We start from the raw sequence: 22,817 nt of genomic DNA on the forward strand, positions 1-22,817 counted from the left end.
AAGAAACAAAACCACAGAACTTGTTCCTTGTTCACATATTTAACTGCAATCAACATAAAAACAGTTACATTTTTTACATAGGGAAGTCAGCTAAAAAAGAGTCCTAGCTTTAGCACAGAGCACACTCCTTGCAGAACTCCCAGCTCTCCAAAACTTTGGCAATGAGATGGTCCCAACCAAGTCAACCTCCGTCTGCTTTGTAAGCACTTAGTAAATGTGTAGATGTGCACTAAAAATCTGATTTCATGCAGAACACTCAGAGCTGTGGTTTCACAAGATGCAGCATTCAGCACCACCAGCAGCTTCAGGAATTCCCCCTCCACTCTCACAAAGCTTTTTTCCAGCCCAAATATGTGCAAGCTCTCACTCAGGCTAGCTGGTCTAACAGAAAAACCTTGCAGAAAACGTGTTCTCCTTCCAGAGTGGCCCAGCTCCCTCCCTGGCAGTGCCCAGCAGGACTGTGTGAAGCAGCTGCTGCAGTGGAACACCAGGACAAGGAGATGCAGGGCCAGCACCTCCCAAAGCACCCCAGGGACCATCAGAGCACAATTCCCTGCTCCCACAGCCCCCAAGCAGCTCAGGGCAGGCACCAGACCCAGCCACAAACTGAGTTTACATCCCAGAGCAGAGCTGTCCTTCAGGCAATACCAGCATCTAAAGGCATTTGAAGGAAAGGCTTTTAGAAGGGAGGCTCCCAAGGCACCAGGGTGTACTGGAGCTTTGTGAGGGCCAGGATAAAGTGGTGCCCTGCAGCAGAAGTATTTATCCACACTCCTACAGCACTGCTGACTGCTGCAACACCCTGGGAGAAGCCAGAGCTGCCCCTCAGCCTCAGGCACTGGAGCTCAGGCTTTCCCAGTCCTGCTCCAGTATGGAAGTTCTGCTCAGCCCTGCAGCCCCACAGCACCCAGGACTGGACTCAGGACATGAAAAGCACAATTCTCCCAAATGTCCACAACCAAATCAAACACCTGCAGCACTGAGAGATCCCTCAGGATACCCACTGCCCACACTGAAATGGTCACTCACAACATCACTGCTGACAAACAAAGCCAAAACCCAGAAGACTTCAATTCAGTGCTGTCATGAAAACCCAAGTGTGGAATTGCAACAAATGGAGACACCCAGAGCCAGCAGCTCTGAAGAGGCTGCCTCAAAACTCAAAAACTATTCAGATAATTCAAAATGAGTTATGTGATTGTTTCATGCTTTTAATGTTCAAGACCAAGTGTTAACATTTCCCTTGACAAGTGTCACCTCTTGCTTGCAGGATGAGCTGCAAGATGTGCACACACATTTAAGACTGTATTTCATTAACTGCTCAGAACAACCTTCCCACAGAGGATAAAAACTTCAGGTGATTCACCAGATGTTTATTTACCTCCCTCTTCCACCTACTACATCAGCCTCTAATGACAAAGCTGGGAGCTTCTGGAAAGAAACAGGAACTTGCTGCATGAGAGCTCCAGTTTTTAGCAAGTGCATTGCTTTTATTTCTCATTCATCTTATCCCAAGGGCCCCATGGAGCCAGGCCAGGCTGTTTTGGATACCTAAAACACAATAATTGCTTTAAAAAGTCTGCTGCAGTCACTGTAACAACTCGTCCCAGTCAGCCCAGTAACAGTTTTGCTTGCTTTTGAAACAAGGCCATGAATGCAAATATCTGATCCATCCTGTTAAACCTGTAGTGACAAAAAAAGGCTGTCACTACATCTAATAAAAAGTACATGAATCATAGAGAGACATCTGTGCACTTGTGTAAAAGAAAATAAATAGAGGGCATGTATTAAAAGTTTAGGATTACTGTCATCTCTTCATTTGGCATTAAACTTAAAGATTTTTTTGGTCAGTAGCAGTAATTTTTTAATCCCTTATTGTGCACTTCCACTGAAACATTTTTGAGCATTGTTTGCTGCTTAGAGAAACCACACTGCAGTTTGCAGGGCAAATACAAACTCCAGGTTTGATTGTGTTGGGTTTGCATGTGCTTACTCACGTTTATTTCCTCAAAGCATTCAGGGCACTTCTGTTTGCTTGTTTTGACAAAGCAGCAGAACAGAGAGGAAGTAAGGGATTAATCTAACAAGATGAATGACTTTACAGAAAGTTTAGAAAGTGAAAGATCCCTTGTGAGCACCAAGGAAGTCTGGCTGGCTCTGACAGACAAACACCATCCTACTCCTTCAATGAACACTGCAACGGTTTCATTCTGGAACAGCACCCGAACTGTAGGAAACCCACAAACACTCACACCACTCACGTCATAAAAAACAGTCCAGTTTTAGGTATTGATTGCTAAAACCAACAAGAGAATATCAAACTTTCCAAAATACACGAAGTAGCACTCCAACATCACTTTATATAGAATGAGCAGTGCTTGCACTTCTGTGCTCACCACCTTGCAAGGGGGAGAAAAACCTTTAAATATAGAAAAAGCCTGCAGAGCACCAAGGAAAACTGAAAAGGCAACAAGCTGAACTTCACATTAAAGCACCAGCATTTTTATTTCATATTTGCCCCCAAAAGTCACACACAAGCCCATTACAGACATTTTCATAGGGCTGAATATGCCGAATTTCACAACATCATGGACACGGGCAAAATCACAGCCCTAAACCAGACGGTGTCAAGCAGGGTAGGAAATCGGTATTGCTGGGGAAGGGGAATGCGGAAGAGAAGGAGGATCGGGAAAATCAAATCAAATCACAGACCGGTCCCGGTTACCCCGCACAGGCTCTGGGCAAATCTGGCAACGAGGCCCCCTCAGGAGAGGGCCACGCTTGGGAGAGGAAACACCGGGGAGCGGGCACGAACCCAGCCAGCCATGGCAGGCCCGGAAAGCCACGCAGAGGAGCGGGCACGGCCGGGACCGGGGCACGGCCCCGCCGGCGGCCCCGAGGGCGGCAGCAGCCGAGGCCCTAGCGCGGCCTACCTACCCATCACCGAGCCCGCGGCTCTCACTCACATCTGGCTGACGAGCTTCTGGCGGAAGTTGGTGCTGCGCCAGTCAGTCTCGGGCCCGGTCACGTCCATGGCGGCCACCGGGAGCCCGTCCCGCCGCCTCCGCCGCTGCCCTGGGCCTCCGCCGCGGAACCGCCGCGCCGCCGCTTCCGGCGCGCGAGGGATCGCGGGAAATGGAGTCCCGGAGCGAGCCCCGCCAAATCTCGCGGGATCTGCCTGCTCGGTGTGAGGCTCTCTGGGAAATGTAGTCCGGCCCAGGAGCACTTCCCGGCGGTGGTGGCCCGGGCGTGCCCCGCGTTGGCCCCGAGGGTGGCAGCCGCGGCAGCCCCGCGTTCCCCGCGGCCGTGACCGGCCCGACGCTCACCGGGCACAGCAGCGGCACCTGCCCGGGCCGTGCCGGGGCCGCCCACGCCGCCCGCCCCGGTTCCGGCCGCAGCCGCCCCTCCCTCGCCCGGTGTGTTCCGGGTCGCACATAAAGGCGGAGGCGCCGCCGCCGCTCTCGGTAGGTGCTGCGGCGGGGGCGAGGGAGCGCGGGCCTCGGCCGGGCCGCTCCCCTGCCGGCGGCACCGGTGCTGCCATTCCCGGGGAGCCGCGCGTGGGAGCGTGTCCCGGCCCGACCCCCGGCCGAGGCCGCGGCCCCCGCCTCAGGGCTGCCCGCGGGCACCGGGGCAGGGAGGGAGCCCCACGGCGGGGGCTGCAGCCGGCGGCGCGACCTGCCCGGGCCCCCCAGCCCCGGCAGGGGGAGGGCCGGCCCCGGTACCGGGCAGCGCTGCCCGCTCCGAGGGGCGAGCGCGGCGGGTGTCAGCCCCTGCAAGGGCAATGGCAGCCCGGCAGGAGGAAGTAAAACCGTGCCTGGGCTCGAGTTGGCTTTGACCCGCTCCTCAGGGCGGGTCCCGAGCCAGCTGCCTCGGGGAGGGGTGAGCAGTGCCAGGTCACCTTCCCCCGGAGGGAACACTGCTCGTTCTCTGGCACTGCCGAGAAATGCCCAAGCCATGGGTCAGAACCCCACGGACGCCTGCCAGGACAAAATTCATGTGGTGAATAATGTGAACAAATTCCTGTTCATGAGGAACTGGAGCTGGAAATGCTGGAAGAGGCCCTTGCTCTCTTCCGGGTCACTTAAGTGTTGTGTTTGGCATAGAAATAATTACTTTCTAACTTTTTTCCTCCTTGTTTTTTAGAATACTTAAAAAGCCATGACGTGATTTACTTAAATCAGTAAATCAGGTTGAAGTCTTGGCAGCTACCTGAGGTTCTCAAAATTCTTTGAGCAGATTGCTAATATATGAATTACACAACAGAAAACATTACAGTTCTATGAATGTGGGTAAGTTGCAACACTGAAGATACAACTAAGATAAAACACTCAAATTAGAAGGCTCATGTTCTTTAGGTTGTTAGTACAGCCAAAAGAACATGGGCTTTCTAATTTGAGTGTTTTACCTTATCTGTATCTTCAGGGAGGAAAAAAAAATTTAAATTTAAAAAAATTATTCACTGGAGGAAAAAATATTTTAAAATATCCATTTATTTAAATATAGATATACTCTATGGTGGTGTTGTCATATACATTTTAAATGTGGTGCTTTATTCTGGATATGTCTTAGAAATAACTTGTAATGGGTTTGGGAGGGAAAAAAAAGCAAAACCCCCCAGGTGTTTGCTGAAAGGAATGAATGCCAGCATTTGTGAGACAGCATCATTTGCATGGCTCAGAAAGTCAATTCAGAGTGTGTTTCTGCTTATTTCCATTAGTGAGGTAATGGAGGACTGTGTGTACAGACCAGGCAAAGCACATCATCATTTGAGTGCTCAAAAATAATGCTGAGATATGGTATAATACCAGATATCCTCCTTTCTTTCTTTCTTTTTGTGGGGACTTCAGTCAAAAGGAGTTGTTTGGGATGTTCCTTGTATTTGTAGAAGGTTCCTGAAATTGAGTATTTGAGAATATTTTTTTTGCACAGTTGTGAATGCATAAAGGGATTCTGAAAGAAGAATTACTGATAAAAGCTTCTGCCTTCCCTTTTCCTTGCAAAAACATGAAACTGGCTTAAGTTTTATCTACACATAACATGAACTCAGTTGGTTTCTCTGTAGCAAGTGCCCATTACACATTATCACACAGTTGGTGAATTATTCTATTTCCACTCCAGTCAGAACGAACAATAGTTTTGCTTTTCATTTTACATTGTTTGTGGCATCACATTTGTTTTCCCAACTATTTTGGCAGGCACCAGCTGCCTCCCTTCCTGCTCACTCCCTGAGTTAGCTGATGTGTGTTTGTGTGTTCTCTGCCCTGTCAAAGCTCTGCTCCACAGCCGGGTCCTGCCTGCAGATCCCCCAGGGCTCAGCACTTTGCTCCTGCAGCTTGTCTTGTCAGGATGGAAACCTGCTTTAAATCCTAATCCTTGTTACTCCCTAGGGAGAGAGGAAGGTGTGGGCAGCCTCAGGGCCCAGATTTTCAAATTCTTCCAATGCATTCAAATGTTTAAGTGCCTGATGTGTTTGGATCCCAACCAGCACACCACACTGGCTGTTCTGTGTCAGCCAAGAGGAACTACATCACTTTTAACAGCAAAAGCAAAGCCATGCTGGGTGAGAGGAACTCCAGATATCACAGCAGGCAGGAGACAAGCCTGGCTGCAAGGCAGCTTTGGAAGGAGAGACTGGGGGTCCTGACAGGCAGCTAGCTGAATGTGATTTCTCCAGTGGGGTCCAGCTTCAGTCTGGGCTGTGTCAGCAAGAATACAGCCAGTAGGTGATGTGAATTATTATTTCCCACTCTGTTAAGCACTCATAATCCCAAAAATTTGCCCAGTTTTGAGGTCTCTACTGAAAGAAAAAGCTGAGAATTCAGAGGAGGAGCCGTACAGGGCAGGAGCACTTACAAGAAGGTACAAGCACCTGCAAGGCAAGAACACTGGGTTTTGTTCAGGGCAAAAAGAATAAGGGCAGAGCCAGCTGATGTTTTTTAAGCTACCTAAAGGGCACAGGACAATGTAGAGCCAAACTCTCCTTTGTGGTGCAGCATGCCAGGGATGAGAGGCAAGTGTCACAAACTGCAGGGAAAAAATTCACACAGCTAAAGAAGAAACTAAATCTGCTGGTTAAACAATCAGCTTTCTGACTACTGACAAGGATGGAGATTCTGCACTTGACCAGACAAGGCTCTCCACATCCTGACCTGATTTTGAAGGTTTCCCTGCTTTGAGCAGATTGGACTAGAGACCTCCCAAGTTTCTTTTTCAGTGTAAATGATTCCACACTTCTAAGAAAGCAAGGGACCCCCACCAAGCTGGAGCCACCTGTCCATATGGCAGTGAGCTAAACAGATTTGGATACCCGACACCAGCAAGCCTGAGTTTATTTTGGGCACAGCTGATGCACAAGAAAATATCACTGTGTGCGTAAAACACCTCTTTGTAGTGATGTAACTGACAGCCACCAGCTCCTGAATACAAAAATGTCTGAGTTTCCATAGAAACTAACTTGGATAATCCTGCCTGCATCCAGCCATTTCTCTCCAGGAGGGAATCAAGGCTGTCAGCACAACTTTACAAGAAGACACCCCCAAAGCCACACATGCACCTGATATTAGAGGCATCTCTGTGAGCTGGCTGCTGCTCAACAAGGGGTGAATACCTGGCTAGGTGTGTATCATACCTCACACACCAACAACAGGCTTCAGCACTGGAAATGATCTATACCACATAGAGCACAGCATCCCTCCCAGAAAAGAGAGACTGAGTTAATTCCTGTAATGGCAGCACAGGAACACCATGTGTGACAATGGATCTGTGCTGAAAAATATCCTTAGGACAGACATTGCATTCTTCTCTACTTTATCTATTTTGCCACACCTTTAACTTTCCCCTTCCCCTCTGCTTGTAGTTGAGTTACTCCATTCCTAGACCTGGTGTTCTTAAAAGGATAAGGATTTGTAGTGAGCACAAGAGCAAAGCAGTTTCTCACCATTTTGCATTCCCTAAATTCCTCCTGTCCCAGTGCCAACTTCCTCAGTCATAACCCACATACCTTTATTATGAAGGCAAGTATTCTGTTGTTGATCAGAGAGGGGGTTTTATTTTTAAAAATTACCATGACTCTTTTAATGGGTAGTTAATGAATTATTTCAGCTGAATCATCAGAAGCCTAAGACCTCTACTTTTCTTCATGCCAGTAATCTGCAGAAGCATGTTGTAGAATTTGAATACAAGACAACCACAGAGTTATCATTTGGCTTTCACTGTGTCCATAGCTTTTTACCAGGGACCACTGGTGACACAGTAAACTTTGTGTATAATGCAGGAAAGAGAAGGGAGCACTCAAGTTCTTTGCTCCCTCCATTGCAAGGCATGGCTGCCTTCTCTTGGTTCCCAGATGGAATCCAGACACAGAATGTAGAAGATTTCAGTCCACTGAAAAAGAGCAGACTTGTGTTTCTAGGTACCCCTGAGGGTTTTTCCATTTATGGGGGATTTTTTTGGCTGTTGTAGTTTTTTTAACTCCTTGATTCAAAGTGACCAAACAGTCAACACCTTTCTACACTTGCCTGCAGCCATGCACATACAATTACTGATCCCATGTACTTTATGTACTGGAAACTAAGTTGTAACACCTTAAAATTAATCACTACATGAACCCACATCCTCTAAAATACAAATACAAACTAACACAACTGCAGGCTCAAATACATTGTGCAGCCAGCAAAGAAAATGTCTAGCCTGATTTTCTCTGCAATTTCAAAGTGGTCAGAACAAGGATTTCCCTGTTTCTGCAGACAACCTCCCACAGCACATGAGACAATACTTCTTATCTTTGCTGCTGTTAAAGAAGCACATTGAACTCAAAGAATTCCTCATATTTGCCACCTGCAGGGTTAGTTCTGCAGTACTCAGCCACTGAAGCCCACTGCTAACAGCTGACCAGTACTGAGAAACTTTCTCAAGAAGACAAGGGAAAGAAAACATGTTACTCAAATTTCTAAGAGCTTGTCTCAGTCACAGAGCTGTTTTCACAATACCAGAAATACAAGAGCAGAGAAGCCTTAGGTACATCCTATGAGCAAGAAGCTGACAGTAGAGAAGCTCAGGATGGAGGAACAAACCTGTTCTGTCTCTCTATCCAGAACTGTCCTGCTTATATTACATTTAGGCAGCTTTGGGTTGTTTTGGTTTTTTTTTTTTTTTTTTAATAAAGATTAGACAAAATAGATTTTTAGACAGCAACAAAGGCACAAAGCACTCAGGTCAGACCACACAGTTTGAGAAGCAGAGTTCTGTGCTAACAGCAACATCCCTCCTCAGCAATTTTGTAATCAGCATTTAGAACAATACCCAAAGAAATACACAAAATGATCAATCAAATCAGCAAACACACTGCATTTAATCCAGAAAACCCAAATCCATCCCACTTCTCTTTGAAAGAAGCCCACAGCACAACCCCACTAACCCTGCCTGAGCAGCTGCTCCTGGTGCAGCTGCTGCAGAGCTGAGCACACTGAGCTGAGGGAATCCTGCTGGCCACATCCCCCACAGCCAGCCCGTGGTCTCTGCCCTCCTTGGGCTCACACCTCTTTTCTAACAGCTCCTCAGACTACCTGGGCAAGAGTTAAGAGGCTTTTGGCTCAAGGAAGGCTTGACTTAACCATATCTGTCAGTCAGACTTTGTAAATTAATACTACAAATGTTCATCTTTAATTTTTTAGGCTGGGAGCAGTTCCTTAGGATGATGTACAAGCATGAGTGACCACCCTGAGGGACAGTCCAGCTCACCAGTGACAGCTGAGGTACAGCCCAGGGACAGGAGTTGGAAACAGGAGGTCAGGACTCACAGAATTCAGAAAAGAGAGCGTAGCAAAACATTTGTAGGTTCAGCTGTTAACCAGCCAAAAATCAGCTGTGGAGGATGGTTCAGCTGCACTCCCAGCACCTCCTCTTGCCCACACTGGGTGGTCACAGCAGAGCTGGTTTGTTCAGCTCTTGGTAATGGTTGTGGCATAATGGAAGTCTGTATCTACTCCAACTAAGTGTGAGATAAACTCCCTGCAGATCTGCAGACAGCCCCCACTTGTCACTGAGAGGTATTCAGATACTAATGCTCATACTGGCTACAGAATCACTAAATAATTTATCCTTTTAATGTATTTCTATCTTCTCTCTTTCATAGTACCATTTAATCTTCCTGCTTCCAGTTACCACATTTGTAAGATCAGATCTCTTCTGGGGCTTCACTTGCTGAAAGCTTCATCCTCTTTTTGTTATTTTTTTCGGATTATTCAGATAGAGAATATATTCTGAACAGTTACTATCTACAGTCATATTAAACAAATAAATAAAGACCTGCATCATTATATGGGTTTCCCACTCTACCCTGTATGTATCTCTGTCTGTAACCTGCTTCTCCTACAATACATTTATTTTCTAACACTTATTTCAGGGCTTCAGTGGCCCTTGTAGTTTTATCTCTCACTTACCTTGCCTTGGCCTCTCTCCCACCAATGACTGCAGTATATGATACAAGGTTGTATCAAAGGTCCCCCTAGTCCTGAAATGACCTTGGATTCAGAAAATAGTTAATTTGTTGCTTTTACTTCTGCTTTTTGATACAGTAATTTTACTTCCATAGGGACTTCTTTTGATACAGCTCTCTAAGAAGAGGAAAAGATAAAACCTGGTTTGGAGCTTTAACCACATTAAACCACATTAACAGAGTTAATCTTAATCAGTTCCTCGTTTGGACCATATGTCACCCTTCTTTGGGTTTGCTGCATTTATTTCCTTTAGTGAAATGGGAAATTTCTGATCAACATCATGTAACACTCACTGTTTCACTTGCCTTTCTTACTACATTATTTCCCTTGCCTCAATCCATCACTCTTAGTATTCCCCAGGAGCAAATGCAATGATACACTAATGTTTTGTCTGCTTTCATTTGATTTCTAGGAAAAGCATCAACCTGTCATGAAAAATAAGCCATTACTCATCTCTTCAGCTGATGATGGATAGTTTTCCCTCTCTAATCGACCTGAGTGCTCCCCAGAAGGCTGTTTTGTCAGAGCTGCTCTTCTCAGCTGCTCTCTTGGTTTTGCTGGCAAAGAGCAGATAAACATTAATTCACTTTCTCAGGGTATTTTCCATCCCATTCACCTTCCTTTTGTTTTGGGCAGTGTAGGGTAACTTCCTCAGGCAGAACAATAAACATTCTCATATTTCTTGTTATCATCTGGGCAGCTCCTTCCTCACTGCCATACCCAGAATACCTGCAGTGTTTTGAGATCTCCAGTGCTGCCCTCCCTGTCTATGGCTGGCACAATGAAACAATGGTTCCATTTCTTCACTCTTTGTTTGGATTTGCTGGGTTTGTTCTCTTCTGCTTCCCTGACTGCTGCTAACCCCTTGTGATGATCCCTTGTGGCACTAAGCTATTTCCCAGGCTGCTGAAGAGAGGATCTTCTGAGTGTGTCAGCAGCCACATCAGCTCACTTACTTCCTTTTGCTAATGGGGGGTGTTTTTTTAATGCCTGCTGACAACTGGATAGAGTCTATAAGCCCTGACTGCCACAACTTCTGACATTCTTCAAAGACAATGGACAGGGTAAATTACAGGATGGTAGAAGAGGACTCATGAGATTTTGATTGCTTAACCATAGACATGAAACACAATCACTTGCAGATAGCTTTTTACAGGTGTTTCCCATGTGCCATAGGGGACCTTCCCAGTGTATCAGTGGCAGTCCTAGAAATAGGTACAGGATAGCCTTGGACAGTGCCCATTCTGGAGGAAATTCCTCCTCTCTGCAGGGAGTCACAGGAAGTGGAAAGCAGCTGTGCATGCTTGTTGCAGTGTGAGGCCATTTCCTGTTTCACCTCTCCCAACCCCCCAGGTGTGCCAGCCTCTCCTTTGCCCTCCCCCTGTGCCCTCCTGCTGAGCTGCCCATCAATCTCAACATTCCAGCAGGGTCTGGTGTGGTTGGCAGAAGTTCAAAAGATGCCCCTCAGGTCCGGGCTCATTGGCCTGTCCCAGTGTCTTTATTCCCTGAGCCTTCCCCTCCTCCCACCTGGTTGGTCCTCACCTGTCCCTTCCCTCCCCCTGTCCCCGGGGTTAAAACCAGACGGGACCATGCAGGTCTGGATTCTGTTGGAAGCTGGTACAAGATTCAGAGGTCTGTCATCCTGGAATAAAACTCTACGATAGAATCATCTCCTTTTCTCTTCACCAGAGGTAAACTGAGTTCCTGCTATGCCTGGATTTGTTCTGAGTGCCCAGCTGCAGCACCCAGCCAGCCAAAGGTGTCTCTGAGGTGAAACCACAGCTGCTGCCTTTGGTCAGGCAGCAAGGGTCAGACGGGGCCAGGCACGTCCCACCCAGAAATATTGGGATTAATATTCCATATACATGCTAGCTTGAAAATGCCAAAATAATGAAACTCACTTTGAAGCCTACAGTTTCGTACAGTAATTTTGCACAATTAAGGTTGGAAATGTGCTTAGCTACAAAAAATGCAAAAAGCAAACACAGGGAGAGAGAGGAGAGAGGAGATTCTGTGGTAAAATATTAAGAGAAAGATGGAAGGTGCAGTTTATATTACAGGAAAGCTACTTGAGAATAGCAGGCAATTTGGAATTTGGCAAAATTTTGGTCCATTTTTTGTGGCAGATGATGCAGAAATACAAAAGAAACAAGGGGTTTTGGTAATGGATTGGGAAGTGAAATTCTTGCTGAGAAAAACAAATACCCATGTGGCACATACTCTGATATTGGTGTGAAAACCCAGGAGTCAGAATACCTGTTTTTGGAAAGCCTTATTGTACCACTTCGATGTGCTGATGTCCATGTGTGTGTTTTCAGTATAATTTGGAATCGTTTGTCCAGGACAGAACTGTCTCTCCATTGCCTGAAGAGTCGCTTTGTTTTCTGTGACGGGCAAGGATCAGAGCACCGTTTGTGAAGCAAAAAGCACAACCCTTTGCCGATTCTGTTGTCTCACAGATTTCATTCTGCTGCAGCTGCCGGCTGAGCATTTGTGCCTGGGATGGCTGAGGAGCAGGAGCTGACTCAGGCCCACGGAGGCGGCCTGGAGCCGCCGGCGCAGCAGCGCAGCAGCAGCAGCAGCAGCAGCAGCAGCACGTACCGCAGCGCGGAGCACTCGCAGGCGCTGCTCAGCGGGCTGGTGTCGCTCCGGGACAGCAGCATCCTCTTCGATGTGGTGCTGGTGGTGGAGGACAAACCCATCGAGGCTCATCGCATCCTCCTGGCTGCCTCCTGTGACTACTTCAGGTATGCTGCTCTCACCCTGGTTCTTCAAGTTTTTCTGATGTTTACGTTCTTGTAAGGAACTTTCTCAGGCGCTTTCTGTAAATAACTTTTATTGGTTTGCATTCTTTTATGGAGGAAGAGAAATTTGATAGACTTGGTTTGTCCAGGGTCATTGGAGAGGTGGCACTGTCCTCCAGTCCACTTTTGGAAATGAAGAAATGTTGGAGTCTGAAATTAAACACCCTCTTTTTTACCTTAGAAGGTGCAGTGTCCGCTGTGGTGGTGTTTGCAGTGCCACAGGGCTGATCTCCCTTAGGACAGGGAAGAGATGAGAATCTTGACTCTGTTTCAGAAGGTTGATTTATTATTTTATGATAGATATTATATTAAAAGAAGATGATATATTAAAACTTATTAAAACAATAGAAGAAAGGTTTTCATCAGAAGGCTAGCAAGGAATAGAAAGGAATGATAACAAAAGCTCATGACTCTCAGAGAGTCTGAGCCAGCTCAGCGTGATTGGCCACTAATTAGAAACAACCACATAAGACCAATCAAAGATGCACTTGTTGCATTCCACAGCAGCAGATAATTATTTACATTTTGTTTCTGAGGCCTCTCAGCTTCTCAGGAGAAAAATCCTAGCAAAAAGCATTTTCATAAAATATGTCTGTGACAGTTCCTGTTGTTTTATTTCATGTCCTAGAGCGACACGCAGCAGCAATGGGCACGTGTTGTGGTGTTGTTGTGGGTCTTAGGGTGAGGTGAGAGATGAGGATTGACTCCAGGTTCTCAGAAGGCTGATTTATTATTTTATGATATTATATTAAAATGATATATTAAAACTATACTAAAGAAAGAGAAAGGAGACATCAGAAGGCTAGACAAGAATGAATAATAAAAACTCCTGACTGACTAGAGAGTCTGACACAGTAAGACTGGGATTGGTTATTAAGTAAAAACAATTCACATGCTGGGTAAACAATTCTCCAAATCACATTTCAGAGGAGCAAAACATGGAAAAGTTGAAGCTTCTCAGGAGAAAAACCCTGGTGAAGGGATTTTTCATAAAATATCACAGTAACAGGCACATGGCTGGCTGTTAGTCACAGCTGGGACATCCAAAGCTTCTGGCTGGGCAGACTCCTTGTGAATGGAAAATCAGACCTGTAAGATGGAGCTGAGGCTGTTGTAGCCACATTTCTCCTCACAGAGAAAAGCAAGGCCATCTTCCCAAGAATATTTCTGAGATTCACATTCTCTGAACCTCAGAGAATGATCAAAACAACTCTTATCTCACTTGCTGTGCCTGTGTTTGTGCTAAAGTAGAATGCAACATGGAGATTGTTTACCCAAAGTGATGGTTTTGTTTCCTTGGCCTATCAGGGCCAGGTGTGTGTGTGTGTGTCAGGACTGATTCTGTGCAGTTGTGTGCTTGGCAGGTTCAGTTTAGATGTAATGTAACATAAGGTAATATAGTATAATAAAGTAATTAATTAGCCTTCTTTTGCTCTTTCTGCAGTACTGCCTCCTGCCTGTTCCTGTGTCATTCTCAGCACAAGAGTGACAGGCTGTTTCAAAATACTAACTAAGGCTTTATTCATCTCTCTGTTATTTCTCTGCAGAAATAAAGCTCTTGTTCCTGCACACTGAGCTTACCTCCACTAAATTCACTGTGATACTTGGAGGTTTATAAAGAGAAGAGCCTATCTGAACTGGTGTGTTCTGCTTAAGTGCACTCTAAGAGGCTTTTAACATATCCTTAGCATTATAAGACTTTGCCTGTGGTGGTGATCATTTCATAATACACAAAAACTCACTGGAGCTGGGTCACTGCTGTGTGCCTGTAGGGTGACTCAGTGGCCATTAAACCAGGCAATTTGATGAGCAGTTCCTTTGTTTTCATAGAGCAAACACCCAAGTCAATCCAGACAAATTTCTAACTGAAGGAAGAACTGCTCTACCTTGGAATAAAATTCCCACTGTCCTGAGTTCTTCTGTGTTTCCTCTTCTCCCACACCCAGAGTATCTGCCTTTGACCATTGACTACCCATAGAGACTGGGTGGGTATTTAAATCCTTCACCTGGGAACTGTCCCTTCTAGCTTGCCCCTACTGTTTTCCTGCACAATGAAGTGTTACTTTCTTAGGTCCTAAAGGCCTGTACTCTTAACTTGGAGAAGAGGTAATCACATTAAAGTGTCTAGCTTGCTTTTTGTATTTCCAAATATTTTTTATGTTCCCAGGACAACATAAGATGAGCAAACTGGAAATAGGTTCAATGCAAATCTGCCATAGCATGTGCCATTGTCTGTTTTGCAGAGGAATGTTTGCAGGAGGATTGAGAGAGATGGAACAAGAAGAAGTTCATATTCATGGCATCTCCTACAATGCAATGTGTAAAATCTTGAACTTCATTTACACTTCTGAGCTGGAACTCAGTGTGAACAGTGTACAGGAAACCTTAGCTGCAGCCTGTCAGCTTCAGGTGAGGTCCTGGGAGATGTGACAAAAAAGAAACAAAAGCAATGATGAAAGAAACAGAAAACATGGATATCTGGTTAGAGGGAGGGTTAAGAGGTGAGCATGGGCATGATAAGAAGGATTTCTGGGATGCTGTATCTACTGGAAGTAACTGTGGGAGGCTAGGAACAATGAATGGGTCCTTAACATCTCATTTGGCCAATGGTTTCATTTGTTAAAACATTACTCATTTAATCTAGAGGAGTATTTTATATAACATTCACTTTCACTGAGGTGATTGTGAAAGCTTCCCTGAAACAGAAAATCCCTGGCCTATGGTTAGGAATAGGGTTTGCTGCTCAGAAATTGTTGTGCTGCTCAAGGTGAGTCCACATGGCCTCTCCTGACCCCATCACTACAGGAAATCCTGCCACTATGGTTTGCACTAAGTGCAGGGTTCATGTGCTTTTAAGACAAGGTTTTTTTTTCTCTAATTTCCCCTGCAGCTAACTGCTGCACAAGGCTTTGGTACTAAATCCTAAACTTTGTGAGTGCTTGCTTTGGTTGGTTTTTACACACTTTGTTAGCAGAGGGGCTCCTGGACAGCAGTTAGTTCTTTGTTCCTCCTGCCAGATACAACTTCAAACTGCTTTCAAAAGACAATACTAAATATTCATTTTCCTTTCCAATGGCTTCCTATGCTCTTGAGTGAAATATTTGTTACAGATACAATCTTTGATATAGCATGTCTATAGTGCTCTGGAAGAACAAGCAGAGAGTGACTGTATCACCATGTCCTGGGTGTGTTTTGCTGGCTGCTCCCAGGCAGGCAGCAGAGCAGGCAGTGCCCAGGGCCCCACATGTCCTGGAAGGCACATTGCTGCTGCACCTGAGGCCCAGCTGAGCCTTGCAGCAGAGCATGGCTACAAGAGCTGTGTTATATTCATCCACATACCCGTGCTGAGTTGTTTCTCTGGGGAAAGGTGAATAGGGCACAAGTGACTGTGGTGCTCAGACTGTGAGGAGAGTGCTCAGCAGCCATTTCATGGACAATTTCCTCACAGTCATCCCAGGCTTCAGTCCCCTCTCTCAAGTGTGGGGCAGGTGGTGTCTGAAATGAAAAACCTCTCTCTCTTACAGATTCCAGAAGTCATTAAGTTCTGTTGTGATTTCCTCATGTCCTGGGTAGATAAAGAGAACATCCTTGATGTGTACAGACTAGCTGACCACTATGACTTAAAGCATTTGAGTGAGCAGCTGGACTCCTACATTCTGAAGAACTTCACAGCCTTCTCAAGGACACAGGTGTACCGACAGCTGCCCCTGCAGAAGGTCTACTCCCTCCTCAGCAGCAACCGTTTGGAGGTTAACCATGAGTCTGAAGTTTATGATGGGGCAGTTTTTTATCATTATTCTCCAGAGGAACTGGAAACAAAACAGGTCTCCCTGATGGAGCCCCTTAAACTACTTGAGACAGTTCGTTTTCCTCTGATGGAATTCCAGACCCTGCAAAGACTTCATGACAAATTAATTCCATGTCCTTTAAAAGATGCAGTTGCAGATGCATTAATGTACCACAAGAATGAATGTCTTCAGCCAATGCTTCAGAGCTCCAAGTCACAGCTGAGATCAGAGTTCCAGTGTGTAGTGGGATTTGGAGGGATGTATTCTACTCCATCCATTGTCCTCAGTGATGAAGCCAAGTATCTGGACCCCTCGCTGGGGGAGTGGAGGCACTTTACAGCTGCACTAGCCCCCAGAATGTCCAACCAAGGGATTGCTGTTCTCAATAATTTTGTCTATTTAATTGGTGGAGACAACAATGAAAGGGGTTTTCGAGCAGAGAGCAGGTGTTGGAGGTAAGAAAAGGATAATCCTGCTATTAATTTTATTGCCAGCCTGTTGCCCATTTCTGAGTCAGTAAGCCAGCAGACAGTCAGTACACTTGCCAGCCAAAAGATCAGGAGCCTCACTGAAAGAAAACACAAGAAATGAGCTTCATTTCATGAGCTTCATAGTAACAGGAAGCTCCCAGCAGTGCTTGTGAGACAAAGCTGAGCCAGACAGTGTAGAAACAGCTACTCATTCAAGAGTATTACTTGTGCTTCTTTCTGCCTTGTTGCAGGAGGGAAGTATTAAAGGTGTGGGAAGCAGTAATGAGCCTGAACTCTAGGCTGTCTAGATGTTGTTCTCTAACTAGCGTTTTCTGGAAGTCTTCTATGTGTAGTTTTTGTCCCAGTACAAAAGGTTTTTCAAGAAAATGCTATTACTAACAGATTTTCAAGAATCTGTGTGCACAATAGCAGCATTCCAGAGTCCTTTTATTTTACTGTGTGACAGGGAAGAGCAGGAGGGACGAGCAGGTTTAGACCTTCATGCCCATTACATTGCAAAACCAGATATAAACCCTTTTGTTTTTATATTGTGCTCAGTTTTACAAGTCTTAGCTGAGTTGCTCTTATTTTATGGCATGCATAGTTTCAATTCTCTGTAACTAAAATTTCCAGATGAGAGAGATAGTTTGACATGAAAGTGAATAATGAGATTCACTTTGAGCAGCAGATATTTGGGGAAAAGAATCAAAGAACCCACCACATATTTATGCCCTCCTTGCATTCTAGAAGATCCAGATTGAGTCTTTGTGCTATTTTTAGACTGTGTTACCTTGTAGAATGGCTTTGTGCAAACAGAGATTGTGATATGTAACCTGACAGCAGTGTACAAGATAATGGAAAACCTAGGCTTTGATAGCATGATTATGTCAGCCAAACTACATCTTCTATAAATAGAACAAAACAACTTTGCTAATAATAAAATGCTGACAAGGCCAAATTTCGCATCACTTAGAGATGAGCTCAATTTCAGCTGAAGCCAGTGCAGTAACCCACATCCACGGAGCTGTCTGGTACTCCTGCAGTGATTCTGCAGCTGCAGGAATAACTTTCTTTGATCCATTCTTTTACAAGGTATGACCCACGACACAACAGATGGTTCAAGATCGAATCCCTGCTGCAAGAGCACGCTGACTTCAGTGTTTGTGTCGTGGACAACTATATTTATGCCGTCGCAGGCCGAGATTACCATGAAGACCTGAGGGAAGTGGAGAGGTATGACCCTAAAACCAACACTTGGGAATATGTGACACCTCTGAAGAAGGAGGTAAGGAGTGCATTAGCCACACACACTACCACAGTCCCCCAATTCCTGGTTTAAGCTTGCTAGATGTTTTTCTCAGGTGTAACTTTTAATTCGCTGATATTCAGATGGAAAGCAGTAAAACTCTGTCGATGCAATAAATGGATGACAAGAAAATGAAATAATAGCATATGTAAATTATGTTTTCCAGTCAAATGCTTATTTTTACTGCTTCTTGTTGATTTTGCTTGCATTTATAGTGTTAATCCTTAAAGCTATTAATAAAACAAATAATAAATGTGTGTCACTGCTGGAAATATAAAAAGCCTGAACTGAGTGCTACTAAGTAGAATAACTTGCATTCCTGATAACACTGCTTGTATAAGAAAAATCACCAATCAAAAGGCTTCCAAGTAGATTAGGGAGTGAAGTTATAGTATGAAGGAACAATAAAGACATAGAATGCTGCATTTCTGGAAGCTTTAGAAATTCTAGTGTGTTTCATTCAGAAATTCACAATTATAATATCTTAGAGCGAGCTGTCCATAAGAAAATCCTTTCTCCTTTTGCTCTCTGCATAACTCACGACAATATCACTCCCTTCACGTCTATTCCCTGCTTCCAAACCGGGAGAATCGCACAGATGCAGAGCTGAAGCTGTTGCTTTGCCGTGCTTGTGCCGTGCAGGTGTACGCGCACGCGGGAGCGGCGCTGGACGGGAAGATGTACATCACGTGCGGCAGGAGGGGAGAGGATTACCTGAAGGAGCTGCAGTGCTACGACCCCAGGAGCGACCGCTGGGAGGTGCTGGCAGACGGCCCCATCCGGCGGGCGTGGCACGGCATGGCCGCGCTGCTGGGCAAGCTCTACGTTATCGGGGGCAGCAACAACGACTCGGGCTACAGGAGGGACGTGCACCAGGTGAGAGAGCTCACACCCTGTAAGATCCACACCTCTCGGGCTGTTCTTGAGTCCACTCTGGCTACCTATGGACCCTGGCCTCTTGGGGCCTTTCTGGGTCGCTGTGACCCCAAGGTTGTTAAGAGTCTCTTTTCCCAGCCTGGTGCTTGAAGGAGTTAGGGCTCTTCATTTCTCAGTCTCAAGGTTGTTCATTGTTTCTCATCTATAAAAAATTTTCTCCTGCCCTGCTGAGGTCCGTCCAGCAGGACAGTTCCAGGCACTCTGCCTGCCCCCAGGGCAGAGTTATGTCTTTGTACTAAAAACTACCTGTACAATGTTTACAATTCCTTTCCAATACCCATCACCTATGTCAGACAGTGAGCTTCTACTCTAAACCAATCCAAAAGTGCCACCATCACAGCAGAAGATGGAGACCAAGAAGGGGAAAGGCTGGACACACCCAGTTCCCTCCATCTTGCCTCCTGAACCCCCATACCAAAATCCTAAAATCTACTTTTCCACCCCGTGATAACTTCACTAATATTCTACTAAAACTGTTGTGGCTTGCAGATCTTCATCTAAGGTTGGTGATTTGCTCCATGGGTCACAATCAAACCCACAGGTGTTTTGGGCTCTGTGCCAGGGCTTCTGAGCCCCCTGGCAGGGGTCCTGGCCATCCTGGACAGCCAGAGGGATGCTCTGGGCTCCCACACTGGCCCACACAGTCTTACATGGACAAAGCAAAAGATGAGAAATGCTCTTCTCCACGTGGGAACCAGTGTCCTGTTTGTTAGTTGGGAAGGGACACCTCAGACTCTGGTGACCCCCCAGGTAGAAAAGAGAGGGTTCCCCTCTTGCAGGGGACTTTTATACCCCAGGGAATGGGGGCAGGGGAAGAGGACCATAGCCAATGGGATACCATTGAGGAGGGGTAAGCAGGGGGTATGGGGCACAGGGGTGGATGGGGGAGAGACCATGTGATGGGAGAAGGGAATAACAATCCATGTGACATAACATCAACTATTTAGTGCAATACAGCAATACCTGGGTCTTTTCTTGGCTTCTTGTGGATGCTGGCACTTAGATGTAATGTCTTTGTCCTACTAAGTATGCAAATAAAACTGCTCAGCTAGATGAGCTCTCCCTCACTTGCAGAACTGGCAATGATTTATTTACTGTTGTCTGTCTTGAACACTTTGTCTCACCCACAAAGCATTACAGCTCTAGCACTTGGAATTCTTATCAATTTTAAAACATCTCTGATGGATAACTTCACTGGCATGCATATGCCCAGTAAGCAGCACATCAGTTAAATTTGCTTTATGCTGTCTTTTTCTAAGTGGAGAACTTTTGAATTACCCATGTGTAATTGCAGGGCAGAGCTGTTAAGGATGTAAATTCCTGCATATTCCCCCTACTTTTAAATTCCTGCATATTCCCCCTACTTGGGGGTTTTGGATGGCAGTTGTATAATGCAATTAAAATGTACACTATGGCAAGGAACATCTGGAGAGAATTCTCTTCAGCCTTGCTCCAGCTTCTAGAACTGCTAGAGACTTGAAAAGAAGAAATGCAGAGAAATGCAGTAAGTTCCTGTGTATTCCCCTCCTTGGGGGTACTGGATGGCAGTTGTGTAATGCAATTAAAATGTACAGTATCTGATGGTAAGGGACATCTGGAGAGAATTCTCTTCAGCCTTATTCCAGCTTCTAGAACTGCTAGAGACTTGAAAAGAAGACACAAAAACTGTCTGTTTTTCTAGAGCCAGTGGAGATGGCAGAATTAAATCTAGCTGAAGAGTGTGTCTGAATGATAAGAAGGTGCCTACAAATGAAAGCAGTTAGCCAAGTAGGTACCCAATGAAATCTGAAGCTCTCCAACATGGCACAGAGGCAGCTCAGCAGCTTTGTCATATTTGTATGTTCCAGCATTTCTTCTCTAATGCAAACAGATCAGTTATGTCTGGGCTTATATTAGCATGTGTCCCCATCTCTTTCAGTTTTGTACACATTTTTGGAATGACATACAGCTGTTACTCCAGCAGCAGGGTCAGAATTGTGATTTCAAAGCTATGTGGCAGCTATGCACAATTTTCTGCTGAGCATTGTACTTGCATTAGACAGTCACATGCTGTCTCCATTATCAACACACTGTCAGAAGAATGATGATCTTCCTTCCTAAACAGTTTACCTTATGGCCAGCCTGCAAGTTTATGGCCAAGCATAAAAAGATGGCCAAGGATACAAGTCCAGTTTTGCCTTCTCTCTTTTCTTTTTTCTTTTACAGGTTGCCTGCTATAAGCCAAGCACTGATCAGTGGACAAATGTATGTCCACTGCCTGCAGGACATGGAGAGCCAGGCATTGCAGTCTTAGACAACAGGATTTATGTCCTGGGAGGCAGATCCCACAACAGGGGAATCCGGGTGGACTATGTGCACATTTATGATGCAGAGAGAGACTGTTGGGAGGAAGGACCCCAGCTGGAGGATGGCATTTCTGGCATGGCTGCCTGTGTCCTCACATTGCCCAGGCCTAATTTAATGGAAACAGAGAAGTGGCTCTCAAAATGCAATGCAGACCAAATGAAGGATCATTTTGACTTTGAGTTTCCACCGTTTCCACCAGAAGTTATGAATGAATCGTATTGGGAGGAATTTGACAACTCAAACTCAAGTGATGATTAGAAAACTTGAATTTTATTTTTTTTTTTGCCAGTGGATGAAGAAATGAAGGCTTGGGGAAAGTACTTGAGAGATTTTATATGTCTTTCTTATATCATAAAAGTATTAAAAGGTTTTAAAAATAAGTGTTTCACACAAAATGCCATTCACAGTCAATATCCACCCATCTGCAAGTGTCCTGCACAAAATGCACTTACATTTTGTGCCCACCTGTCAGAAAGCAGCATTTTTACAGTAACCACACAACTGCCATTTGCCCCCAGTTGTATAGAGGTTCTGGTACTCTGAAGGAGGCTTTTCTCAGCCTTCAGCATGGACAGAAAAGCAGCACAGAAGGCTCAGCTTGACTAGCTTCTTTCCTTCCAGCTTTTAGCTCAAAATAGCTTCTTGGGATTTTTTTTCTTTTCTTTTCTTTTGGGTAATAAAACTTCCTAGCCAGCTTAATACAGGAAGGTAGCACCTAGTGCTGCCCTCCTGGGCCAGGTGTCAGACAGCTTGATTAGGTTTTCAGCAAGAGTGAACATACTGAAACAGGAAGAGTAGCAAGTCTGAACCTTCATCTCATCTGGGCATGCAGCCATCCTTGGAACTGGCTGAGAGTCTGTGAACTGACACCCACTCCTGAACTTCTATACTGCAGGTTCTGTCAACACAGTGGAAAGATTTCTAGAATGTACAGAATATGGCAATCTCATCATTTCATGGTCAGACACATTTCATTGTTCTCAACCAAAAATTAATAAATTCTTGTCAGAACTTTTTTAACTGCTGTCTCCGTTTTATTGACAGTGATGTGGTGGCTGAAAGTTTCATTATATCCTACAGCAGGATTGGCAAAGTTCCTCCAGCCTGGGAGATGGGCAATTCTTTCATTCTTTTATTATAGGCTTTACAAGAGAATAAAAAGAGCAGACATTGGTTTGCCACAGCAAAAGAAAAAAATAATGAGATAACAAGAAATACAGAAGATTACACTGGTCCAAGACCCTGCAGTAGCTGAACCAATGCCAGGAACTACAGCTGAAAAGGATAAGGCACAGTAAATCCTTCCTTCATTGGACCTTAAAAGAATTGGTGACTCCCATCTTGCTTAACATTAGGTTAGAAGCTGATTTAAAGTCTGAACCAGTGTCATACTGAACACTATGAGATCCTTCCTCTTGGAGGGGTGAAGTAATCAGTGCACCAGAAAATCCTGAAAAACTCCCCAAAGCTTTTAAATCTTACAGCAATAATGGGGTTGCAGAAAGGCAAAACCAGCGACAATCAGGATGACATGGGAACTAGGCAAGTGTCATCACTTGTGATAAATACTGCACATGGATGTGCCACTTCAGAGAAATGCAGGGAGCTCCTGCACATTGGTTAAAGATGATTTCAGAACACACCTCAATTACTCTGCTTTAGTAGGCTGG

At 45.3% G+C, this 22,817-nt stretch overlaps 2 protein-coding genes across 7 annotated transcripts in view; one reads left to right on the forward strand and one right to left on the reverse strand.

Annotated features, from left to right (window-relative positions):
* MED15 (mediator complex subunit 15) overlaps positions 1 to 3,223 on the reverse strand; it is a 29,617-nt gene extending 26,394 nt beyond the window's left edge. For 3 of the 4 annotated variants that reach the window (XM_071445641.1, XM_071445639.1, XM_071445638.1), the window contains exon 1: positions 2,967 to 3,223. In XM_071445641.1, coding sequence (XP_071301742.1) covers positions 2,967 to 3,034 — 68 coding nt within the window. In that variant the 5' untranslated portion in view covers positions 3,035 to 3,223. Of the gene's footprint in view, positions 1 to 2,937 lie in introns of all 4 variants that reach the window. The other variant, XM_071445640.1, reaches the window with a different exon arrangement.
* An 18-nt stretch (positions 3,224 to 3,241) lies between these two features.
* KLHL22 (kelch like family member 22) overlaps positions 3,242 to 22,817 on the forward strand; it is a 303,656-nt gene continuing 284,080 nt past the window's right edge. Inside the window, exons 1-7 of one of the 3 annotated variants that reach the window (XM_071445643.1) lie at positions 3,242 to 3,464; positions 11,957 to 12,244; positions 14,545 to 14,710; positions 15,826 to 16,544; positions 17,652 to 17,844; positions 18,508 to 18,741; positions 21,007 to 22,167. In XM_071445643.1, coding sequence (XP_071301744.1) covers positions 12,000 to 12,244; positions 14,545 to 14,710; positions 15,826 to 16,544; positions 17,652 to 17,844; positions 18,508 to 18,741; positions 21,007 to 21,405 — 1,956 coding nt within the window. In that variant the 5' untranslated portion in view covers positions 3,242 to 3,464; positions 11,957 to 11,999 and the 3' untranslated portion in view covers positions 21,406 to 22,167. Of the gene's footprint in view, positions 3,465 to 11,956; positions 12,245 to 14,544; positions 14,711 to 15,825; positions 16,545 to 17,651; positions 17,845 to 18,507; positions 18,856 to 21,006; positions 22,168 to 22,817 lie in introns of those variants that run through there. The other 2 variants (XM_071445642.1, XM_071445644.1) reach the window with 2 other exon arrangements.

Source organism: Agelaius tricolor, unplaced genomic scaffold, assembly GCF_023055355.1.
Source record: "Agelaius tricolor isolate 1412-34295 unplaced genomic scaffold, bAgeTri1.0.p SCAF_20, whole genome shotgun sequence".
Classification (NCBI taxonomy): domain Eukaryota; kingdom Metazoa; phylum Chordata; class Aves; order Passeriformes; family Icteridae; genus Agelaius; species Agelaius tricolor.